Here is an 18,859-nt window from a genome sequence, read left to right on the forward strand (position 1 = left end):
ACACATCAAGAACATCTTTCCTAGTGTAACTTTCTAAGAAGAAAAATAAAGTAATATGGCTTAGGCATGTGTGTGACGACAGCCCCTTCCTGCCCGGGCTCCAGCAGGCTAGGTGGGGGAGGGGAAGCAACTATGCGTGCATGGGCAGGAGGGGGCAAACTACCAAAATAAATTTTCCATTTTCTGAAAACTGGTAAAAATAAGGCAGCTTGAAGCCCCTTTACACATTCCTCTGAGACAAGACAAGCCGCCATATAAGAAACTAGCTATGTTTGAAGGCCCCAAACCTCCTTCAAGTGTTAAAGAAATCAGACCGAGCTTAACGAAAACAAATGTCAGTGCTGTTTAAAGTACATCAAGGTTCTTTGGGTTAAAAATCTCCCTAGGGGAAGATGACGCACTCCCTGTAAGAGCTGAGAGAGAGAAAAGACGGGAGGGTTTCGGCAGTAACTCCAGATTATATTATTTAATTCATTTCATTACCATAAAGCAACAACTCGAATATTTATCGAATAGAGCTGAAACAATACACGGCCAACTAAGAAAGGAGCTGCAAATTAATACGCGTGCGTGTGAGCACATACACTCACTCACCCACGTGCTCACACGCGGCCTTCCGAATTTCACTTCTGCATGCAAAACCACCACCACCGAGGTCTGCCCGGCACCGGCACTTTGCATATTGAAAACGCGGCTCCGGCGGGCCCCACGGAACAGATCCTGCCCAGGAACAGACCCTGGGCCCGGCTCCCTGGGGACAGACCGCACGCATCCCTCTGCCTCAGCGGCTCTGAATGTGACTCCAAGCCCACATTGAGAGGTGTTTAATAAAGGAAGTATGGCTCCCGAGAGGCTGTCTTCCCCCTGGGTGGCGGCGGCCCTCTCTTTACCACCCTTTGGGAGAAGAGTGAAGTCAGCCGGGACACAGGAGGTGGCGGGGGAGCCTCGGGCCGCAGCCGGGAGCAGAGCGCCGCGGCTGACCACTGCAACCCCGGCCGGGCAAGGGAAATGATGAAAACACAGCAAGCCCCGCTTGGGGGAACACTTGGCTTCGCGGTCCGCGCGCAGGCGGCCGGTGACGCACGGCCTGCGCTGGGAACTCAAGGCCGGACTCTGCGGAGGGCCGCTTCTTGGGCCGCACGCCCGAACGACAGGGAGCCGGTGGCGCGGGGGCGCAGGGTGCAGAGAAGACCGGGTGTGATGCGGCGCGACACGGCGCGTAGCCGGGGGACCCGGCCGTAGCCGGGCGCTCCCATGAGTCCTCTAGGCTGCGCGCATCAGCCCTGCGGTGAAGTCAGTAGATTTGCGAGGAGGTTCACGGCCACCCCAGCCCTCACCTCTAATCTAAGTATTAATTGTGCAGTGTCTTGCAGCAGGACCCAGGCGACAATCTATGAAAGTCCAGCTCCCAAGATCATCATTATCCTGTCTGAAAAGGGCATCTAGTCTTAGCACAAGGCCATGTGGCTCGCCACCGGGCTTCTCCACTATTTCTTGGTTCCAAAAGTTTTATTTTGTGATGCATCCCCTTAAACTCCTTCTAGACGACTTCAATTTCTCTTTTCTACGTGATCTGAACGAACATGCCCTCTCCTCTCTTGGATTTTATTGTTGCTGGCTTTTTGTTGTTTTTTCTTTTTTCTCATTCTTCCTTAATTGGCCTCAGGATGAAGCTGCTTTAATTATTCCTCACACGACGTGGTTACTTCTTGGGCCTTTATACTTGGTGCTGCGCGCAGCATCACCACCCACCCGCACCCACCCAGACATTTCCCCGGCAAGAGGTTAGGGATTACAGGCACCCTAGTAAGGAGGATGCACAAAGGAAAGCTGTGCATGTGTTACCCGCTCTTTGTTTTTAAATGTTTATTAATGTAAGCAGGGTGCATGGCCCTAGAGCCTCTGCATGCAAATTCTGCAGAAAGAAATTAACGTCTACACCCTCGTATCCACGGAGTGCCTTTCAGAATGGATGTAGGCAGGGCTCATCATTAGACTCTCTGGGAGTCTTTCTTTGTTAGGGACAAAAGATAAATGCAAAGTTTCAATTCTATTAACAATGGTAATTATAAGGAAGATTCTCTTACAGTGACAACACTTGAGGTCTCAAATCACCTAACACCCTCAGGAAAAGCGACTGACTCTCCCTGCCCTACCAGCACAGGCCACTAGGTAAACTTATTCCTCTGACCTACTGACAGATTCAACCTGTCTCAAAGCAAGACAAATATATAAACTTTTTTCTCATACTTACTGACCACTCTTTCTTAGGGAAACTCAAATATCTTTCTGAATATCCTCACTGTAAGTTTGCAAAAGCCCCAATGACAGTTAGGTGGGAAACAGAAATTATTTCAGTATTTCAGCTGAGGCAAACATTGAACAAGTAACTCCACCATTCCAAGGTGAAAGCCAAACCCCTTTCCTAAATTCCTGGGCTCTGCCGTATGAACTCAAGAAGGTATTCTGCCCTTCCAAGACTGCAATCAGAAATCTATTCCAAGACAAATTTCCAGTCTAAAATCCAATAGCTGCAAATACATAGCATGGAAACAACCTATGCATTCCATCACAAAGTCCACAAGGTGGATTAAGCTGGGATTGGCCTCCAACTGGCCTTATAAATGGGATCCTGAATGCTTCAATACTTTTTTTTTTTTTTTTTTTTTGAGACAGAGTCTCACTCTGTTGCCCAGGCTGGAGTGCAGAGGCACGATCTCAGCTCATTGCAACCCCCACCTCCCAGGTTCAAGCAATTCTCCTGCCTCAGCCTCCCAAGTAGCTGGGGTTACAGGTGCCCACCACCACACCCAGCTAATTTTTGTATTTTTAGTAGAGACAGGTTTTGCCATGTTGGCCAGGCTGGTCTCGAACTCCTGACCCCAGGTGATCCGCCCGTCTTGGCCTCCCAAAGTGCTGGGATTATAGATGTGAGCCACCACACCCAGCAATAAAATTTTTTTTTTAATTCCACTATTTTTTCCCTCCCAGTTTGCCTTCTCCAATGCAACTTGATTGATGGAGGGTAACGTTAACACCACCATAACCGGTTTTACATGACTATCTAGGAAAAATACAAGGATTCATACGATAAATTAGAATGCCATAACAATGAAAAATAATTTTCTTTTTTAAAGGTTCCACCTGTCTTGCCTCCTAGAAATCTAAGCTTTGGCAGGGATCATGTTGGGGCTCACGACCCATGGAATATGGAGTAACATTAAGGGTTCTCTAAAGGCACCCATTCCATGGATGTGGAAACCTGAGACCAAGAGGTTAAATGGCATTCTCAAAATAATATGCTACCACAGAGGTAGTCAGTGCGAGGCCGCAGAACTCCTGATACAGGGTCCAGCAAACTCCTGTCATACCATAGAGCGCTCTGTACTTGTTCCATTGCATTACAGCTGAAGAAAACAAGAAACTGCTTCGGCCCACTCAGTCTATTCTAGGGAACACTTCAGATTTTGTTAAGGAGGAAGAAAGAACCTAAAATGAAGAGCTATGGAAAGGAAGAAGCAAAAAAACACAGAGAAGGAGGTGGGGGAACCACCCCATCCCGGCTTCCAGCAGTGACCTCAATAGGGTACAGAGGACGTTCTCTTCCAGAAAAAGATGTCTCAGATATGCTTTATTCTGGAACACGGCTATCCATCAGGAAACAATTTCAATGGCTACAGAACCACCAGCTCAAGTTTGAGTGGGGAACAACCATGTATCTCCCTCATAATGTAAAAGCTATAGCAAAAAAGGAACAAAACAGGGACTTATGCCAGAACAACTATTCTACGGCTGTAGATACTACTCATGTGTAGCTATTGAGCACTTGAAGTATGGCAAGTCAAAATCAAGATATGCTATAAATGCTGGATGCGGTGGCTCACGCCTGTAATCTCAACACTTTGGGAAGCCGAGGTGGGTGGATCACCTGAGGTCAGGAGTTCAAGATCAGCCGGGCCAACAAGGTGAAACCCCATCTCTACTAAAAATTAGCGGGGTGTGGTGGCAGGCGCCTCAAGTAGCAATCTCAGCTACTTGAGAGGCTGAGGCAGGAGAATCCCTTGAACCCAGGAGGCAGAGGTTGCAGTGAGCCAAGATCACGCCACTGCACGCCAGCCTGGATGACAGAGAGAGACTCTGTCTTAAAAAAAAAAAAAAAAAAAAGATGGGCTGTAAATGTAAAATACACAATGGATTTCAAAGCTTCAGCATAGACACACAAAAAAAGAATGTAAAATATCTCATTAATTTTTATGTTGATTACATTTTGAAATATTTTCAATGTATTTAAGTTAAATAAGACGTATTATTAAAATTCATTTACTTGTTTCTTTTTACTTTTTTTTAAATGGGGCTACTCAAAACTTTAAATCATTAAATTTAACATTACCATTTCAAGGCCTTAGCACAAAAAAAAAAGAGTGCAAAATATCTCAATAGTTTTTATATTGATTACATGTTGAAAGATTTTTAGATATATTTGGGTTAAATAAGAAGTATTAAAATTTATTTCACCTGCTTCTTCTTACTTTTTAAAAATGAGGCTACTAGAAAATTTAAATCATTAAATTTAAAATTACAGGTGTTCACTAAAAAGCACTGTTCTATGAGATTCTCTCCGCAGAACTCTAGAAGTGAGGGAGGACGATGTGAAAGTGTGGAGATGCCTTTTGCTGCGTTTTGCCCAAGACTTTTATTTCTCTCACACTGACAACCATTTAACATGAAAGCTGGGTCAGGAAGCATGTTAGTGAGCCTCTAAAACTCCCGGACAGAGGTAGCAGAAAACTCAACCTGAACAGACAAGGCCAAACTGATGAGAGAGGTGGTCAACACTGTCATGTGGTTTCAGAAAAATAACAGTAGTGGCCATTAGTTGAGCACACTCATTGAACTATGTGCTTTATATTATTGCCTTTTTCAGCCCACCAAGCCGACATCATACGTATTATTATCTTCACCACAGAAATGAGAACATTGAAGCTCTGTTAAACCCAGTAACTCACTAATGTTACACAAGCTAGAATGGTTTCACTCAAAGTCCATGCTCCCTCTTTCACACTAGATTACTATTCAGAAAATTCTCCGATCTTTTTCAAAAGTGTCTTCCCCTCCAGGAACCTGACCTCTGAAATTCCAGCATTGGAGAATCATTCCTTTGACTTACTTTTTTTCCTCTTTAAAATGCAAATAGTTCTAACAGAGATTTCACATAAATCCTGATCATGCATACTTCAAGTCAGATAAATTTATCAAAAACTTTTTTTTCTTAGAGTATTGACCAAACATGACCATAAACACAGCAGAGTCCTAAACACAGAGAGGAGACATCACTGAATGCAGAAAGAGGTTGAAAGAATGAAAAGCTGAGAGTGCTGAAGACAAAACTTAGTGCCATTTACACTATGACTTAAGAATACACCCGGCTGGATGTGGTAGCTCAGGCCGGGTGCGGTGCCTCATGCCTGTAATTCCAGCACTTTGGGAGACCAAGGCCGGCGGATCACTTGAGGTCAGGAGTTCAAGACCAGCCTGGCCAACATGGTGAAACCCAGTCTCTACTAAAAATACAAAAATCAGCTGGGTGTGGTAACCCATGCCTGTAATCCCAGCTACTCAGGAGGCTGAGGCAGGAGAATCGCTTGAACCCGGGAAGCAGAGATTGTGGTGAGCCAAGATTGCACCAAAAATATATATATATATATAAAATGTACAGATTTTTGTATATCAAATATACCTCAATAAAGTTGTTTTTTAAAAAAAGTACCTACTACAGCCACTCTGTAAAACAGTTTAGCAGTTTCTTAAAATCTAAACATAGAGTTATCACATAAGCCAGCAATTCCACTCCTTATCCAGAGAAATGAAAACATATATTAATACATAAAAACCTGTAAGCATATGTTCATAGCAGTATTATTCATAATAGTCAAAAATGGAAACAACCTAAATGACCATCAACTGAATAATGAATAAGCAAAATGTGGTATATCCATACAGTGGAATAGTATTTGGCCATAAAGAAAAATGAAGTACTGATACATGCTACAGTACGGATGACCCTCCAAGGCATGCTAAACAGAAGAAATGAGTCAAAAAACATCAAATATTTTATGATTCAATTTATGTGAAATGTCCAGAATAGGCAAAAACCATGAAGACAGAAAGTAAGTTAGTGGTTACCAGGGGCAAGGTGAAGGGGGAAATATGGACTGGCTGGTAAAAAGTACTGGGTTTTTTTTGCAGGGGGGCGCTGATAAAAATGTTCTAAAATTAGATTGTGATAATAGGTTCACAACTTTGTAAATATAGTAAAATCCACCTGTCTGTCATTCAAATGGGTAAATTTCATGGTGTTAGAAATATATTTCAAGAAAACTATAAAAAATAGTAAAAAATAAATCTACTATGAATCAAGGTTGTCCTTATGACAAAGATAACATTTTTCCTAAATAAGGAACGTATTAGAAAGGCAAGAGGTCAGGTTGCCCTCCATCAAAAAGTAGGTGAAGGATATGAACAGACACTTCTCAAAAGAAGACATTTATGCGGCCAACAAACATATATGAAAAAAAGCTCATCATCACTGATCATTAGAGAAATGCAAATCAAAACCACAACGAGATACCATCTCACGCCAGTTAGAATGGCAATCATTAGAAAGTCAGGAAACAATAGATGCTGGAGATGATGTGGAGTAACAGGAATTCTTTTACACTGTTGGTGAGAGTGTAACTTATTCAACCATTGTGGAAGAAAGTGTGGCACTTCCTCAAGGATCTAGAACCAGAAATACCATTTGACCCAGCAATCCCATTACTGTGTATGTACACAAAGGATTATAACTATGAAGACACATGCACACATGTTTATTGCAGCACTATTCACAATAGCAAAGACTTGGAACCAACCCAAATGTCTGTCAATGATAGACAGGATAAAGAAAATGTGGCACATATACACCATGGAATACTATGGAGCCATAAAAAGGATGAGTTCACGTTCTTTGCAGGGACATGAATGAAGCTGGAAACCATCATTCTCTCGGCAAACTAACATAGGAACAGAAAATCAAACACTGCATGTTCTCATTCATAAATGGGAGTTGGACAATGAGAGCACATGGACACAGGGAGGGGAACATCACACACCAGGGCCTGTCAGGGTTGGGGGCACGAAGGGAGGGAGAGCATTAGGAGAAATACCTAATGTAGATGACGGGTTGATGGGTATAGCAAACCACCATGGCATGTGTATACCTGTGTAACAAACCTGCACGTTCCACACATGTATTCCAGAACTTAAAGTATAATTTTAAAAAAAAAAAAAAGAAAGAAAAAGGTCAAGTTGCCCTAATCTCACTTTGCGCTACTTTTCCTGCTTTGGAACTTCACAAGTTGAATGGATAGGCTTATGTATCTTCAGAGAGAAGATGTTTTTAACTATGATTACACAATGCCTCCAGTTGCTGACGCTAAGAAAACGCTATCCCTAATAGGCAATTCTAGCTTTTCAAGTGGTTGTTGTCCAGTTTGTAGTTTAAAAACTTTTTCTCTGTTCTTACCCATTCTCTTTTCCCAACCTCTTCTTCCAATCTAGTCCCAGACTTTTGGCCAAATATAGCCAATTCTCACTTTAAGAGAATAGCAAGGGAAGCAGGGCCAGGCATGGTGGCTTACAGCTGTAAACCCAGCACTGGGAGGCCAAAGCAGGCAGATCACTCAAGACCAGGAGTTTGAGACCAGCCTGGCCAACATGGCGAAACCCTATCTCTAGTAAAACACAAAATTTAGCTGGTGAATGCCTGTAATCCCAGCTACTCAGGAGGATGACGCAGGAGAATTGCTTGAACCCAGGGGCAGAGGTTTCAGTGGGCTGAGATCACACCACTGCACTCCAACCTGGGAGAGAGAGTGAGACTCTGACTAAAAAAAAAAAAAAAAAAAAAAAAAAAAAAAATTGCAAGGAAAAAAAGAAAGCAAATCTTAAATTCAGCAATTTTTGTCTCTTTTCAGCATAAAATCAGAGTCTTGGAATTGGCTGTGTCTTTAGGGACCATCTGGTATAAGCCTCTCTATTTCATATAAGAAAACAAGTCCAGAAATAATAACAGCTAGCAGCTATTGACTGTTTACTCTATGCCAGGCATTGTGATTTACATGTATCACCTTATTTAACCTCACAGTGACCCGCTAAGATAAGTACCATTACGATCTGCATTTTATAAGGAAAATGAGGCACAGAGAGGTTAACTTGAATAAGATCACACAGTTAAGAAGTAAAAGATCTAGGATACAAACTCAGAGAGTCTGGCTTTAAAGATGAGGTCCTTAACCACTACTATTATAGTTTATCATAAGCTTATTTAAGCAACTTCTCTAAGGTCTTATAACTACTTAGTAGAAGGTCCAGAACTAGCATGGAGTGTGACGTATACCCACCCCGATTACCTACGTAATGACAAAAGTTTCAGTAGAAGATGAAGTTGAAACTACAACCTAAATCAAAAAGATGAATTTTTCACCCATTGCAATCTTGATTTCCACCAATAATTGAGAGATTGAAAGAGAGATGTCAGAGGTAAGAAGACCTTCGGGTAAGACACTATTGACCTTATTCTGCCATCACGGGGGTAGGTGTTATAATCTTATGACAGTCTATTCTTGCACCTTTTTTCCCCTCTGGGGATCACTCTGCTAAGTTCTGAGAAGTGACATCTCTGAGATGCAGATGGGGCAAAGACACAACCAGAGAATTTTCCTCATGAGTGACAATCGATTACCCCATTACTTAATTAAAGACCAGTAGATGTACATATTTTTAGCCTGAAAGAGTTAAATGCAGTGATATCCTGTGAAATAAAATATGAATCCTGAGATAATTTATTATAGAAAATACAGCACCTTAATTATTTACATAATCCAGGGAACTCAAAGCACTTCACGAACAACTCATGAATTCTCTACTTATTTTATTTATCAATTATTGCATTCCTTACATCCTACCACACCATTGCAGGTAAAGGGCAATGGAACCAAAATTATTATATTCCTCAAAATCAGGTTAATATTGCAATGAAAATGAATGGGTGCTTCTTAGGGTCATATGAGAATGAGTAAGAGCTGTCTGGAGCTGGACCTAGGACACTGTCTCTATCATGTGGTGCTTTGGTAAACTTTTATTTTTAAAGGAAAAGCAATAAAAGGTATATTTAGATTCACTTCACCCAGTTCAAACATAACACTATCCATCTAAAAGAGATTTGAAACCAAATTGAAGAATAAGCTTTCCTAAGATATGCCTATGACACAAAAGAAGTCAGGGTCATGCTTTACAAATGAAAATATCTTCCAATTTAAAGTATGTACAACATCTAGGTTTTGGTTTATTTGCTTGTTTGGGGGTATTTTTATAATTTTGCCAACAACCACAACAAAAAGTTCATGGATGTCAACAGAATGCAGAGGCAAAACCATGTGAGCAGGCCTGGCACCAGCAGTGAAATAAACACGCAGGCAGGTAATGCCCCCTTCTCAGCAAACAGTGCAGCCTACTGTATAGAACCCACCCACACCCGGCCCAGCCCAACGCCCCACAGCTCCTAGTTCACAAGGTTCTATGTTTCCCCGCTTATAAATCCCCTTCCAGATTCTTCAGTGTAACCTAAATCTCTCTCACGTCCAATCCTCACAGACACTCCTATTGTTAGAAAAAATGACAGCAAATTTCCCAAAATCTCATTCTGGCAGCTTTGACCAAACAGCTCTTTGCACTTCTCAAAAGCCAGAATTGTTCTAATTCTAGTAGTAGACTAAAAATGGAATACACAAAAGTGACTAAAAAGAAAGGACATTTCTCATCACAAGTTCTTCTTATATTATGTCTGTCAGAGTTATATTGTTGTAGGTCTGTAGCTTACATCCACATTATAATAAATAAATAACACAGGGTCTAACCACATTACTTCTGCCTTAACACACTGTACCTGAAAGATAGCATCAGGTAAAACTGACTTGTAAGTTCCTTTCATTTAATCCCCTTTTCTTTCCCCGGCATCTTTACCACAAGGGAGAAAAAAAAAAAAATTAACTAAATTCTTGAATTTTCTCATCAGCAAGAAAAGTTTTTGCATTTGCTGGCTATCGATGAGCTTCTATGAAAATGACTCCTACCATTCCAACCCCAAAAGGAATCTGATCAGAGGCTGCTCTAAATGATTTAAAGTTATTTTACTCCTATTTTGCTCAAGGCCTAATACCATCAGAATTCTCTTCCTGCAATCTATAGCTTCCTTCCATTACCCACCGCCCCTCCACCTATATATGCAAACATACACACACACATATACATAGACACACAAATTATTCTCTAATGCTTTAAAGGGGAGAGGGGAGGAGGAGAAGTCCCATAATGTAATTGCTATATTAAAAAGAAGTGGCAGGCGAGAATAGTAAGGGAGGGTGTCAAAAGTGAAATACAGTAGTAGAATTAAAAAAACACACACGCTACAGTTCTGTGATGGGGGTGTTAATTGAACACAGAGAGAAAAGGAAAGAGAGAGAACAAAAGGGCGTTAAGGAGCAAAAAATAAATTTTTTTAACCTCCTCCAAAGATTTGATTTGCATTAACTTCAATGCAGACAATGCACAGAGGACAATTGGCTGAAAAGTGCCATATATAGCTATTATGTTCTAAAATTAAAAACTATTCGCAACAATTGCAGCTATTCATTGCTATCTATAAATATTCTCCTTAGTAAATGGCATGCAATATTTTTTGTGTTTTTCTAATTTTTAAACTTGCGTGATTTTGACACAGAAGTAAAAAACAGGAAACGTTTAAAAATATATTCAAGGCTTTTTAAAGAAATGTAATATGCTTGACTTTTTCTCCTTTTCTTCTATCCCAACAACCCCATTACCACCACATATACACATATGCAAAACTTAGCCTATTACTAATAAGCCAGAAGACAAGGAATGGATCTTAAAAATCCCTAAGAAAATGTTATAGTAAATGATCCAAAACTCTAATTGTCTCTGTATTCCTAGAATGAGTGAGCAGATAAAAGTCACATGTGAAATATACATTGCTATAGGTCTTGACAGGGTTTTTTAGCTGCTCTTTGAGACTCGCCACCCGAGCATTTTGCTGGCACTTCTTCTTAGCATTTATTTTTTTTAGAGTGAAAAGGTATTAAAATAAAAACTACCCACATTCTGAAGCAAGAAGACACATGGGTTCTTTTTGTTTTGTTTTGTTTTTTAAATATTCCCACAGTAATTTCTGACTTAAACACCCATCAATCAATTGTAATTCAGACGGCACTGCCTACTTTGAGGTGTTACGTGCATGTGTGTATGTATTTTTAAAGTTCCAAAAGGTTGGTAATACATCTTAGCCAGTTTTCGTATTTACAAGTATAAAATCATTAACAAATGCAAAAAAGCAAAAATAACAAATCAATTATCAAGTTCCTCTCAAGGGTTCTGCCTAGGTGAGCCAAATGTATGAACTTTGTGTTAGAATACGAACAAACAAAGCCCACCCTAAATCAAGTAACCTCTATTATTATTACAAGCATTATAATGCTTGAGATGGAAACTCAAAAACACTCATTTAATGCAAAGAGGCTTGAAAGTACCAATAGAAAAAGTCCCCAAACAATAAAGGAATGTATGTGAACTGATCACTCAAGCGATCTTTTCACCAGCTCTGTATCAAAAAGAGGGGAAAAAAAAAAAGGTTCCTGCAACTTTACAGACACTTTGTTCCTCCGACACATCAACTGCATGGAAGATATGCTGGCAAAAAGATTCAAGGTTCCAGGGTCCTCAGTAGCCAAGTAATCGTGCTTTAGAATCAAAGGGTTCTTTTCAGCACACCACAGTTGACTCCTACCTTTAACACAACACTCAACATTCCAGGAGAGGTTTTTGCCTTTCCTTCAATCCTTCCAACACACAAGTTGAAGACTAAGAGGGAGGTAAGCCTTTTTTTCCCCCCTACTTTCACCCAGGGGTGCCCTCTTAATCCAAAACTTGTGTGTGTGTGTGTGTGTGTGTGTGTGTGTGTGTGTGTGTGTCCCTTAACACAGGGGGCAATGATTCTTATCACTTTCAATTACATTATTTGATAAACTATTTTTTTAATGTATTATTCTAGAGACAACACAAAAAAACCTTAATTTAGATTTAAGTCTCTAAACATTAAATGTATTGACACAAAATTCAAAAAACAAAACTTTTAGAATGTTACTTTGACCAGTATGACTACTTTACTTCCTATCACTATACTTGAGCCAATATGAACAAGGAGCGAACTCTTTAACCCACACCTGAACCGGATCTCTATTCACACCCACCCACTTTGATCTACTGCCTCAGTAGGTTTTAATTAGGAAACTAGAATTAAGCACTTTGGCCACAATGTACATAAGTGCCCTGACAGGCTTCCTTTCAATCAAAATCTGATAGATTCTCTTTAGTCCATATTATCACATATGCTTTTATATTTTAATTCTACATTTCATGAAACAAGATCAGCAGGAACTCATACTCGATTAGAAACAAATCTCAACAAACCAAATATTCAAAGTAAATAAGCATCAGAGATCAAAGAAGAAAAAAGAGAGAAGATAAAATATATACACACACACACACACACACACACACACACACACACTTAGGTTTCCTACTCTGGGCTAATAGAAAAAAAAAAACTAAAAAGTGTGACAAACTGGAAAAAAGCTCTCTCGATATTTGAATGCACAGTCCATAAATCTTTTAAAAGGTATCTCACAGCTAAAATAATGCAATTAACAGGTTCGCCATAAGGTTAAGCTTTGGCAAGGCAACCTGGAAGACTTAGAGGTCTGAACATCACTTCTCAGGTGCTTTGTCTAGAATGTTATGCACAACACAAATAAGATTCAACAAAGGAGCTGCGTACTAATTTTACACGCATTTCAAGACCCAAGTAATTACATATTCCATCAACAGCCACATCTTGAAACTATTTTTTTAAAAGAAAAACACAGAGCGCTCTCAAAAAGAAAGCCACCCTGTGTGCCCTCTCCCCCCACCCCTTTTTTATGTGTAACTATCAATGTATATCAACCAAGCATGCAATCATATTTATTGTCACTTTCATTCATGTCATGCCCTTGCTTATATGGTTTAGATATGAATTATTGACTGTTACACTCCTTGTTGTAAAAAATAAATAAATAAATAGGATGTCAGGTACTTTGCACTGCTCTAAAGCGAGCGGGTAAGTCAGAGCCCAGCAGAAGCTCCCGATTTATATAACCACTCCTGGTCCCTCATCTTTATTCCCTGGTTTCAGATTGCCTTCTCAAATCTTTCTTCTTACAAGGGAGAGCTCTACCCACTTTGGAAAATTAAGGATTAAAATAAACAAACAAGGGGATGTTGCTAAATGTCCTTCCCAGAGCATCTGTTGTTTAGGAACACCTCTGATTGATGACTGCTATTTTTTAATTGTTGCTTTAAAATTTAAATGCCCTCCTGGGATGTGTTATAAGTGTGTTAGTCCATGATACGAGGTCTAGAAAGTAGAAAAACAACAGAGTGAATGATCTCATGGCGTTATACTCTCCCAAAGCCAACGATTCTCCCTGCAATAAAATCACAGGCCACTCAAATACCGATAACCTAATGTTGTATAGCGCATTCCACAAAGGTATTTGACAACACTCTCTGTTGAGAACCTCTAGTCTGCTGCTTTGTGTAATTACAAGAAAAAAAGGAAAGGAAACTTCAGTTTAGCACCCCCATACCCAACTCCAAAAAAATTAGGGTTTTAAAAATGGGCTAAAATATATTCCTCAAAAAAATGAACTTTTACTTTCATATTTTTGCCCCAAAGATACATCAGTCTATAAATTTCCTTTCAGAATCTACATTTTAGCCCCAATCTCAAAAAGGCTGGAAATAGAGTTATGGAAAATTAGCCAATAGTGCTTGATAATAACTGTCAAAGAAACTTGGTGCTTTCTTTTAAGGAAAGCAGGGCTAGGACTTCCTATTCGAATATGAGGTCAACCTTGATAGTACTTGTATTCTGAAATTTTAATATTTAAATGATAGATTTGTGACTGCTGGTTAAGTGATTTAATTGGCCAAAGAAAATGCTAAAATGTTGGAATCTCATTCCTACCTGTTTTTTCTTTGATTTCACACAACACATTAAACAAGGCAGGCTTCATTCTGTGGCAGTTTAAAGCATGTTTTCTGCAAGAAAGAAACAACATGATAGCTTAGGTGGACTCTCAAGATCAAACTGCCGATAATGCACAGGGTGAAAACATTTGAACAATAAGACAAAATTATATACCAAGCATAACTCTGTGGCATGCTTCAATTGTTTTCATGACTTAATATACAGAGTCCCGCCATAGAAAAAGAAATAACGTTAATTAGCAGGGAGAGAGTAGGGATTTAACTACAGAACAGAACTAACCTAAATTAGGCCCATTTAGGGAAAGGGTTTTTTTTTTAAGTAGTTTAATCAAGTGTAATTCTTAAACCCACAATTCTTCCCAGGACAATGAATACAGCAAAGCCAAAGGCGTAGGTTAACAGTTTTGTAAAATCCATGCAACGACCACAGCCTAGGAACTGTCTGCCTCTCGGTCTGTGTGTTTTCAAATTTAATTCATCCATGTGTTCGAATTCATTCCGCAGATGCCCCTGTATTCTCATAAACACAAGATGCTTGAAAGGTCTTCTGAGTAGAACTGTCAATTTATAACATTTCAGTCCCCAAGTTAAAGAGTATGGAAATGCATTGCCAGGGGGCAAACATACCCATATGGGGAATAAATTCATTTCTCTGTGTTCACATTATGCCTCTTGTGCACACACTGCTTATTTGCAGGTGTTGAAATTCAATTATTTACAATTAGGACCTTGCACCCATTGGGGGAAAAATAAATGCAATTTTGTCTTTTAGATTAGTGATTTACCTGGTGTGTGTGTGTGTGTGTGTGTGTGTATGTATTCCGAATGCACTTGAGGAACAAAACAATACCTTTCCTTCTATTTTATTATGGAATCACTTAGCAGAATGATACTGTTTTGGAAACAAAATACTGATCATATCAGCTATTAGTTAAGGGAATTCTGTCTACTAACTAAAATTAATGTGTAAAGATAAATGGAAAGTTCTGGCACTCAAAACACATGCAATTCTTTTTTAATCCCTTTGAAAGTTAAAAAATAGACACACATCCTCATGAAGAACAGACATCAGAAACATACTCTGTGTAGTGTACAGCAGGGGAGTAATAAACTCAAAATTCAGGACTATCAAAAAGAACACATTTATTATATCTAAAATATTAATGGTTTACTTTTGTAAATAATAAATATACATTATAAAGGTGTGACTAGAAAAAGGAAAAAAGGACATACTATCTACTGTTTATCCAAAAAGAAAGCTTAGCTTTGATTTAAGTTCTCATGTGGGGTGGGAAAAAAAAGATGGAAAATAAAGTATTAAAGATCTTTCCTGGGTCTTTTAAAATAGTTTTAATTAATTCTATTCTTATACATAGGACCAAATGCAGACAAAAATTCTCACACAGCTTTATAAAAATATTGCATTTCCACAGCACACAAACGGAGCTAGCTATAGAGGAAGAACTGAAAATTTCCCCATCCCAAAATTGTATCTGATCTCTCTCTGCATCTAGGCCATTGAAAGGGGGAAGTCGCCAAGCCCTATTTGTCCTCAGTTTCACAAAAAAAGAGAGACTGAACATCAAAAAAGTAGTGAGTATCTATTCTTACTAGCCCCTTCCACTTTACAAACTTGTTTTTAAGCCAGTTTATCGGTATGTCTGAGAGTATTTTTCTAGAACAATATAATAGAGAAATTATGTCCCAATTCAAAAGAGAATTGCCAGTGGGAAATCTTCCTCTTACCATACCTATTAGCTTTTCTTCACATAATAAAATTTAAAGAGAGCACCAATTAATTTTTTAAATTTCCCCTATTTAAACAAAACTTAGAATGCTTTGAGTCTTTCAACATTTCCAAGTTTTCAAACACCCATAAACCTTATTACTTTTGAGTTTACATGTTGCATGTGCTTGCAGCTAAAATTGAGTATAATTCATAACATCCATGTTTTTAACTGCTTCCTCTCATTTTCTCAACTCAGATTCTTATTTCATTTAGACAAAAATACACATAATGATGTCTTCTCCATATAACCAAGTCATCTGAAGTACAGGAGTTGTGTATATTTGTTTACAGGGTTTTCAAAGAAAAAAAAAACGCTACTTCAGAGATATAACAAAGCTGGGTTATTGTATAGACATATGTGGTCATTAGATTTTTAAAATTCTTGCTTTTGAGTTCGGCCTTGGGCAAGCTGTTAGCGGGTTGTCACTTAGTCTATGTTTTACTTTGAAAGAGAATTTACTGTAAAATCCTGGAGGAGAGAACTATATACCTGGCAGTGGATTAACTTGAGAAGCTACATAGTTTATTATGTTTCCTAAATGAGACCTTCATGTCCTACAGTATTGAAATACATAAAATTCATACATGCTTTCATTTCTAAGTGGTCCTGAAAGAAGCATGGGGGAAAAGAGCATGCTTGATTTTTGTCCCCCCACCCCTTTTTAAAGGACCATACATAGCTGTCTGTGTCACGGAAGGTTAGTAAACCGGCTCAAATTAGGAGACAATAAAGTTAAACTAAAAATCCGAGTCTCTTAAAACTAACAAATATACCTAAAAACAAAATTATCTTTTCATCAACTTTTTAAAAAAACCAAATTAAGTGAATGCAAAATATATTCTGGATAGCTGACAACTACTGACAAAGAAATACCCTGCTTTTTGGTTGTTTTGTATTTTGGGTAGGGGGGAAGGAAAGGAGAAAATATCAAAATTAATTTAGGACGGGAGAGTCAAGAAAGAAAATCAAACTCGCTGAATTAGGTAATGAGTCAACTAAATTTGCAAATAAAGTGTTCTTGGGACATTTTATTTTGTAATGTTACAGAGTCCCCTCAACAAGAAGGCATGGAATGCTGTTCAAAACTTGACAATTTTGCTTTCTCTGATACTTTTTTAAAGCAGTAAAAAGTGCCGAGGGCCGCTTTTGGATCAGTTGGCAGCATTTTCGGCGTGCCTGTGTGTCTGTGCGGATATAAATGAATACCCCTATATTCACACACACACACACAATATGTACACAGCCACATCTCGGCATGGGCGATTACACTTTCGATAACAACGCTCCTTCAAATTTTACTCCTCCGCCATGTAGTTGCTTGTCAAAATGAGAAAAGAAATAACATTTTTTTAAAAAGCGCTGTGGTGATTCAGTTCCCATTGTTTCCCCCTGCGAGAGGGAGAAAAACAAAAAAACCCCAAGAAAGGAAAAGAAAAGCCTCCATCTCACCTGGCCTGCGCCTCATCCAAACTCTGGTCTGTGATGGTCATAATTTGCTGTAAAATGTCTCCAATGTCCTGCTTCCTCCCGCCCTCCCCCTCGGTCCCTCCGGCCCCATCCTGCAAGTGCTGGGACAGGCCGGGGTGTCCGGCCATCCCGACCCCAGCATGGGAATGCATCAGCCTGGGCTGCTCGTCCATCTCCAAAGGCTACGGCAGCCCCCGGCTCTTCCTCTTCTGCTCCTCGGCTCGGCTCCTGGGAAGCACCAAGGCTTTTTATCCTTCAAGCTTGTCTTCAAATCCTTTTCAGGATAAACAGGGAAGGGGGAAAAAAGAAGACCAAAAGAAAAAAAAAAAATCCCTTTGCCTCTTTAGAGGATGGTGGGAGGATGGGGAGGGGGAGGGGGAGGGGGCGTGAAGGGGTTGCGGGGTGAGGGTGGGGATAAGGGCTGGTGGGGAAGGGTGTTGACTCCAAAAAGCAAGAAAAATAAACCACCTTCCCACTTGGCGAAAAGAAATCAGAGCTGGCTTTGGGTTTTTCAGTCCGGTCTCCTTTGCAAGGCAGAAATGGGCTCCCGGCGCTTAAATCTGTGGCTTAATCCTTTTGCAAATATGCATTGATCGGGAGAAAGGAGAGGAAGGCAGGGGGATTGCAATGCAAACTTTCCCCCCCCACCCCCCGCTGCCCCCCACCCCCACTCCGGGCCAGAGTGATCTCAAAGGGGGTGGGCTGTTGCAAAAGCCAGATCTCCCCCAGCCGCGGCGGCAGGCAAAGCACAGGCTCTCTCCTCCTCCGTGTCTCTGCAAACTCCAGCAACCCCGTCAGCCTCCTGCTTTTGTTTAGCTCAGGCTCAGGACTCCAGAAACATATACAGAAAAACCACAGCCTGAGAGGAGGAGGAGGAGGAGGAGAAGAAGGAGGAGGAGGAGGACGAGAAGGAGGAGAGGGGAGGGGGTATAGGGAAGGGGAGGGGGCGGGGAAGCCGGGAGGCTGGAGAGAGAAGGAGGGAGGAGGGTGCCTGGAGCTCCTCCCCCCTTCCCCGATTGGCCACCAGATAAAAGACCGGCCCCTCCTCCCCTACTTTCCTCACTGCGCCTCCTCTCCAGCTTCCTTCAGCTCCTCCTCGCCCGGCGCCCTGTCAATCAGAGTTCAGAGGTGGGCCGGGAAGGAGGCCGAGCTAATACCAAGTCTCCAGTCCTTAAAGGTGCAATGATACTGTAGTTCCAGCTCAGTTTCTACTTTTCCTGCTCGCCTTACTTAGGTTGCATCCTTGAGGAAAATGTGTCTCCACTTAAATGCAAACATATAAAATTAACACGAAAGAACACAGACGTGTGCGTCCTCCCGCCCACCCCTGCTTTTCTTTTGCTGTGGCATTTTCATTTGAAACTTGATTCTTTTAAATGCTTAGACCTCATGGAAAC

The 18,859-nt window shown here is 40.4% G+C and overlaps 1 protein-coding gene across 4 annotated transcripts in view; it reads right to left on the reverse strand.

Moving 5' to 3' along the window:
- Positions 1 to 18,388, reverse strand: part of PBX1 (PBX homeobox 1) — a 327,299-nt gene extending 308,911 nt beyond the window's left edge. For 2 of the 4 annotated variants that reach the window (XM_009192821.4, XM_009192817.4), the window contains exons 1-2: positions 17,445 to 18,100; positions 14,183 to 14,256 (exon numbers count right to left, since the gene is read on the reverse strand). In XM_009192821.4, coding sequence (XP_009191085.2) covers positions 14,183 to 14,256; positions 17,445 to 17,635 — 265 coding nt within the window. In that variant the 5' untranslated portion in view covers positions 17,636 to 18,100. Of the gene's footprint in view, positions 1 to 14,182; positions 14,257 to 17,444 lie in introns of all 4 variants that reach the window. The other 2 variants (XM_009192809.4, XM_009192815.4) reach the window with 2 other exon arrangements.
- Between the last annotated feature and the right edge of the window lie 471 nt (positions 18,389 to 18,859).

The sequence above is a fragment of the Papio anubis genome, chromosome 1 (genome assembly GCF_008728515.1).
Source record: "Papio anubis isolate 15944 chromosome 1, Panubis1.0, whole genome shotgun sequence".
Taxonomy (NCBI): domain Eukaryota; kingdom Metazoa; phylum Chordata; class Mammalia; order Primates; family Cercopithecidae; genus Papio; species Papio anubis.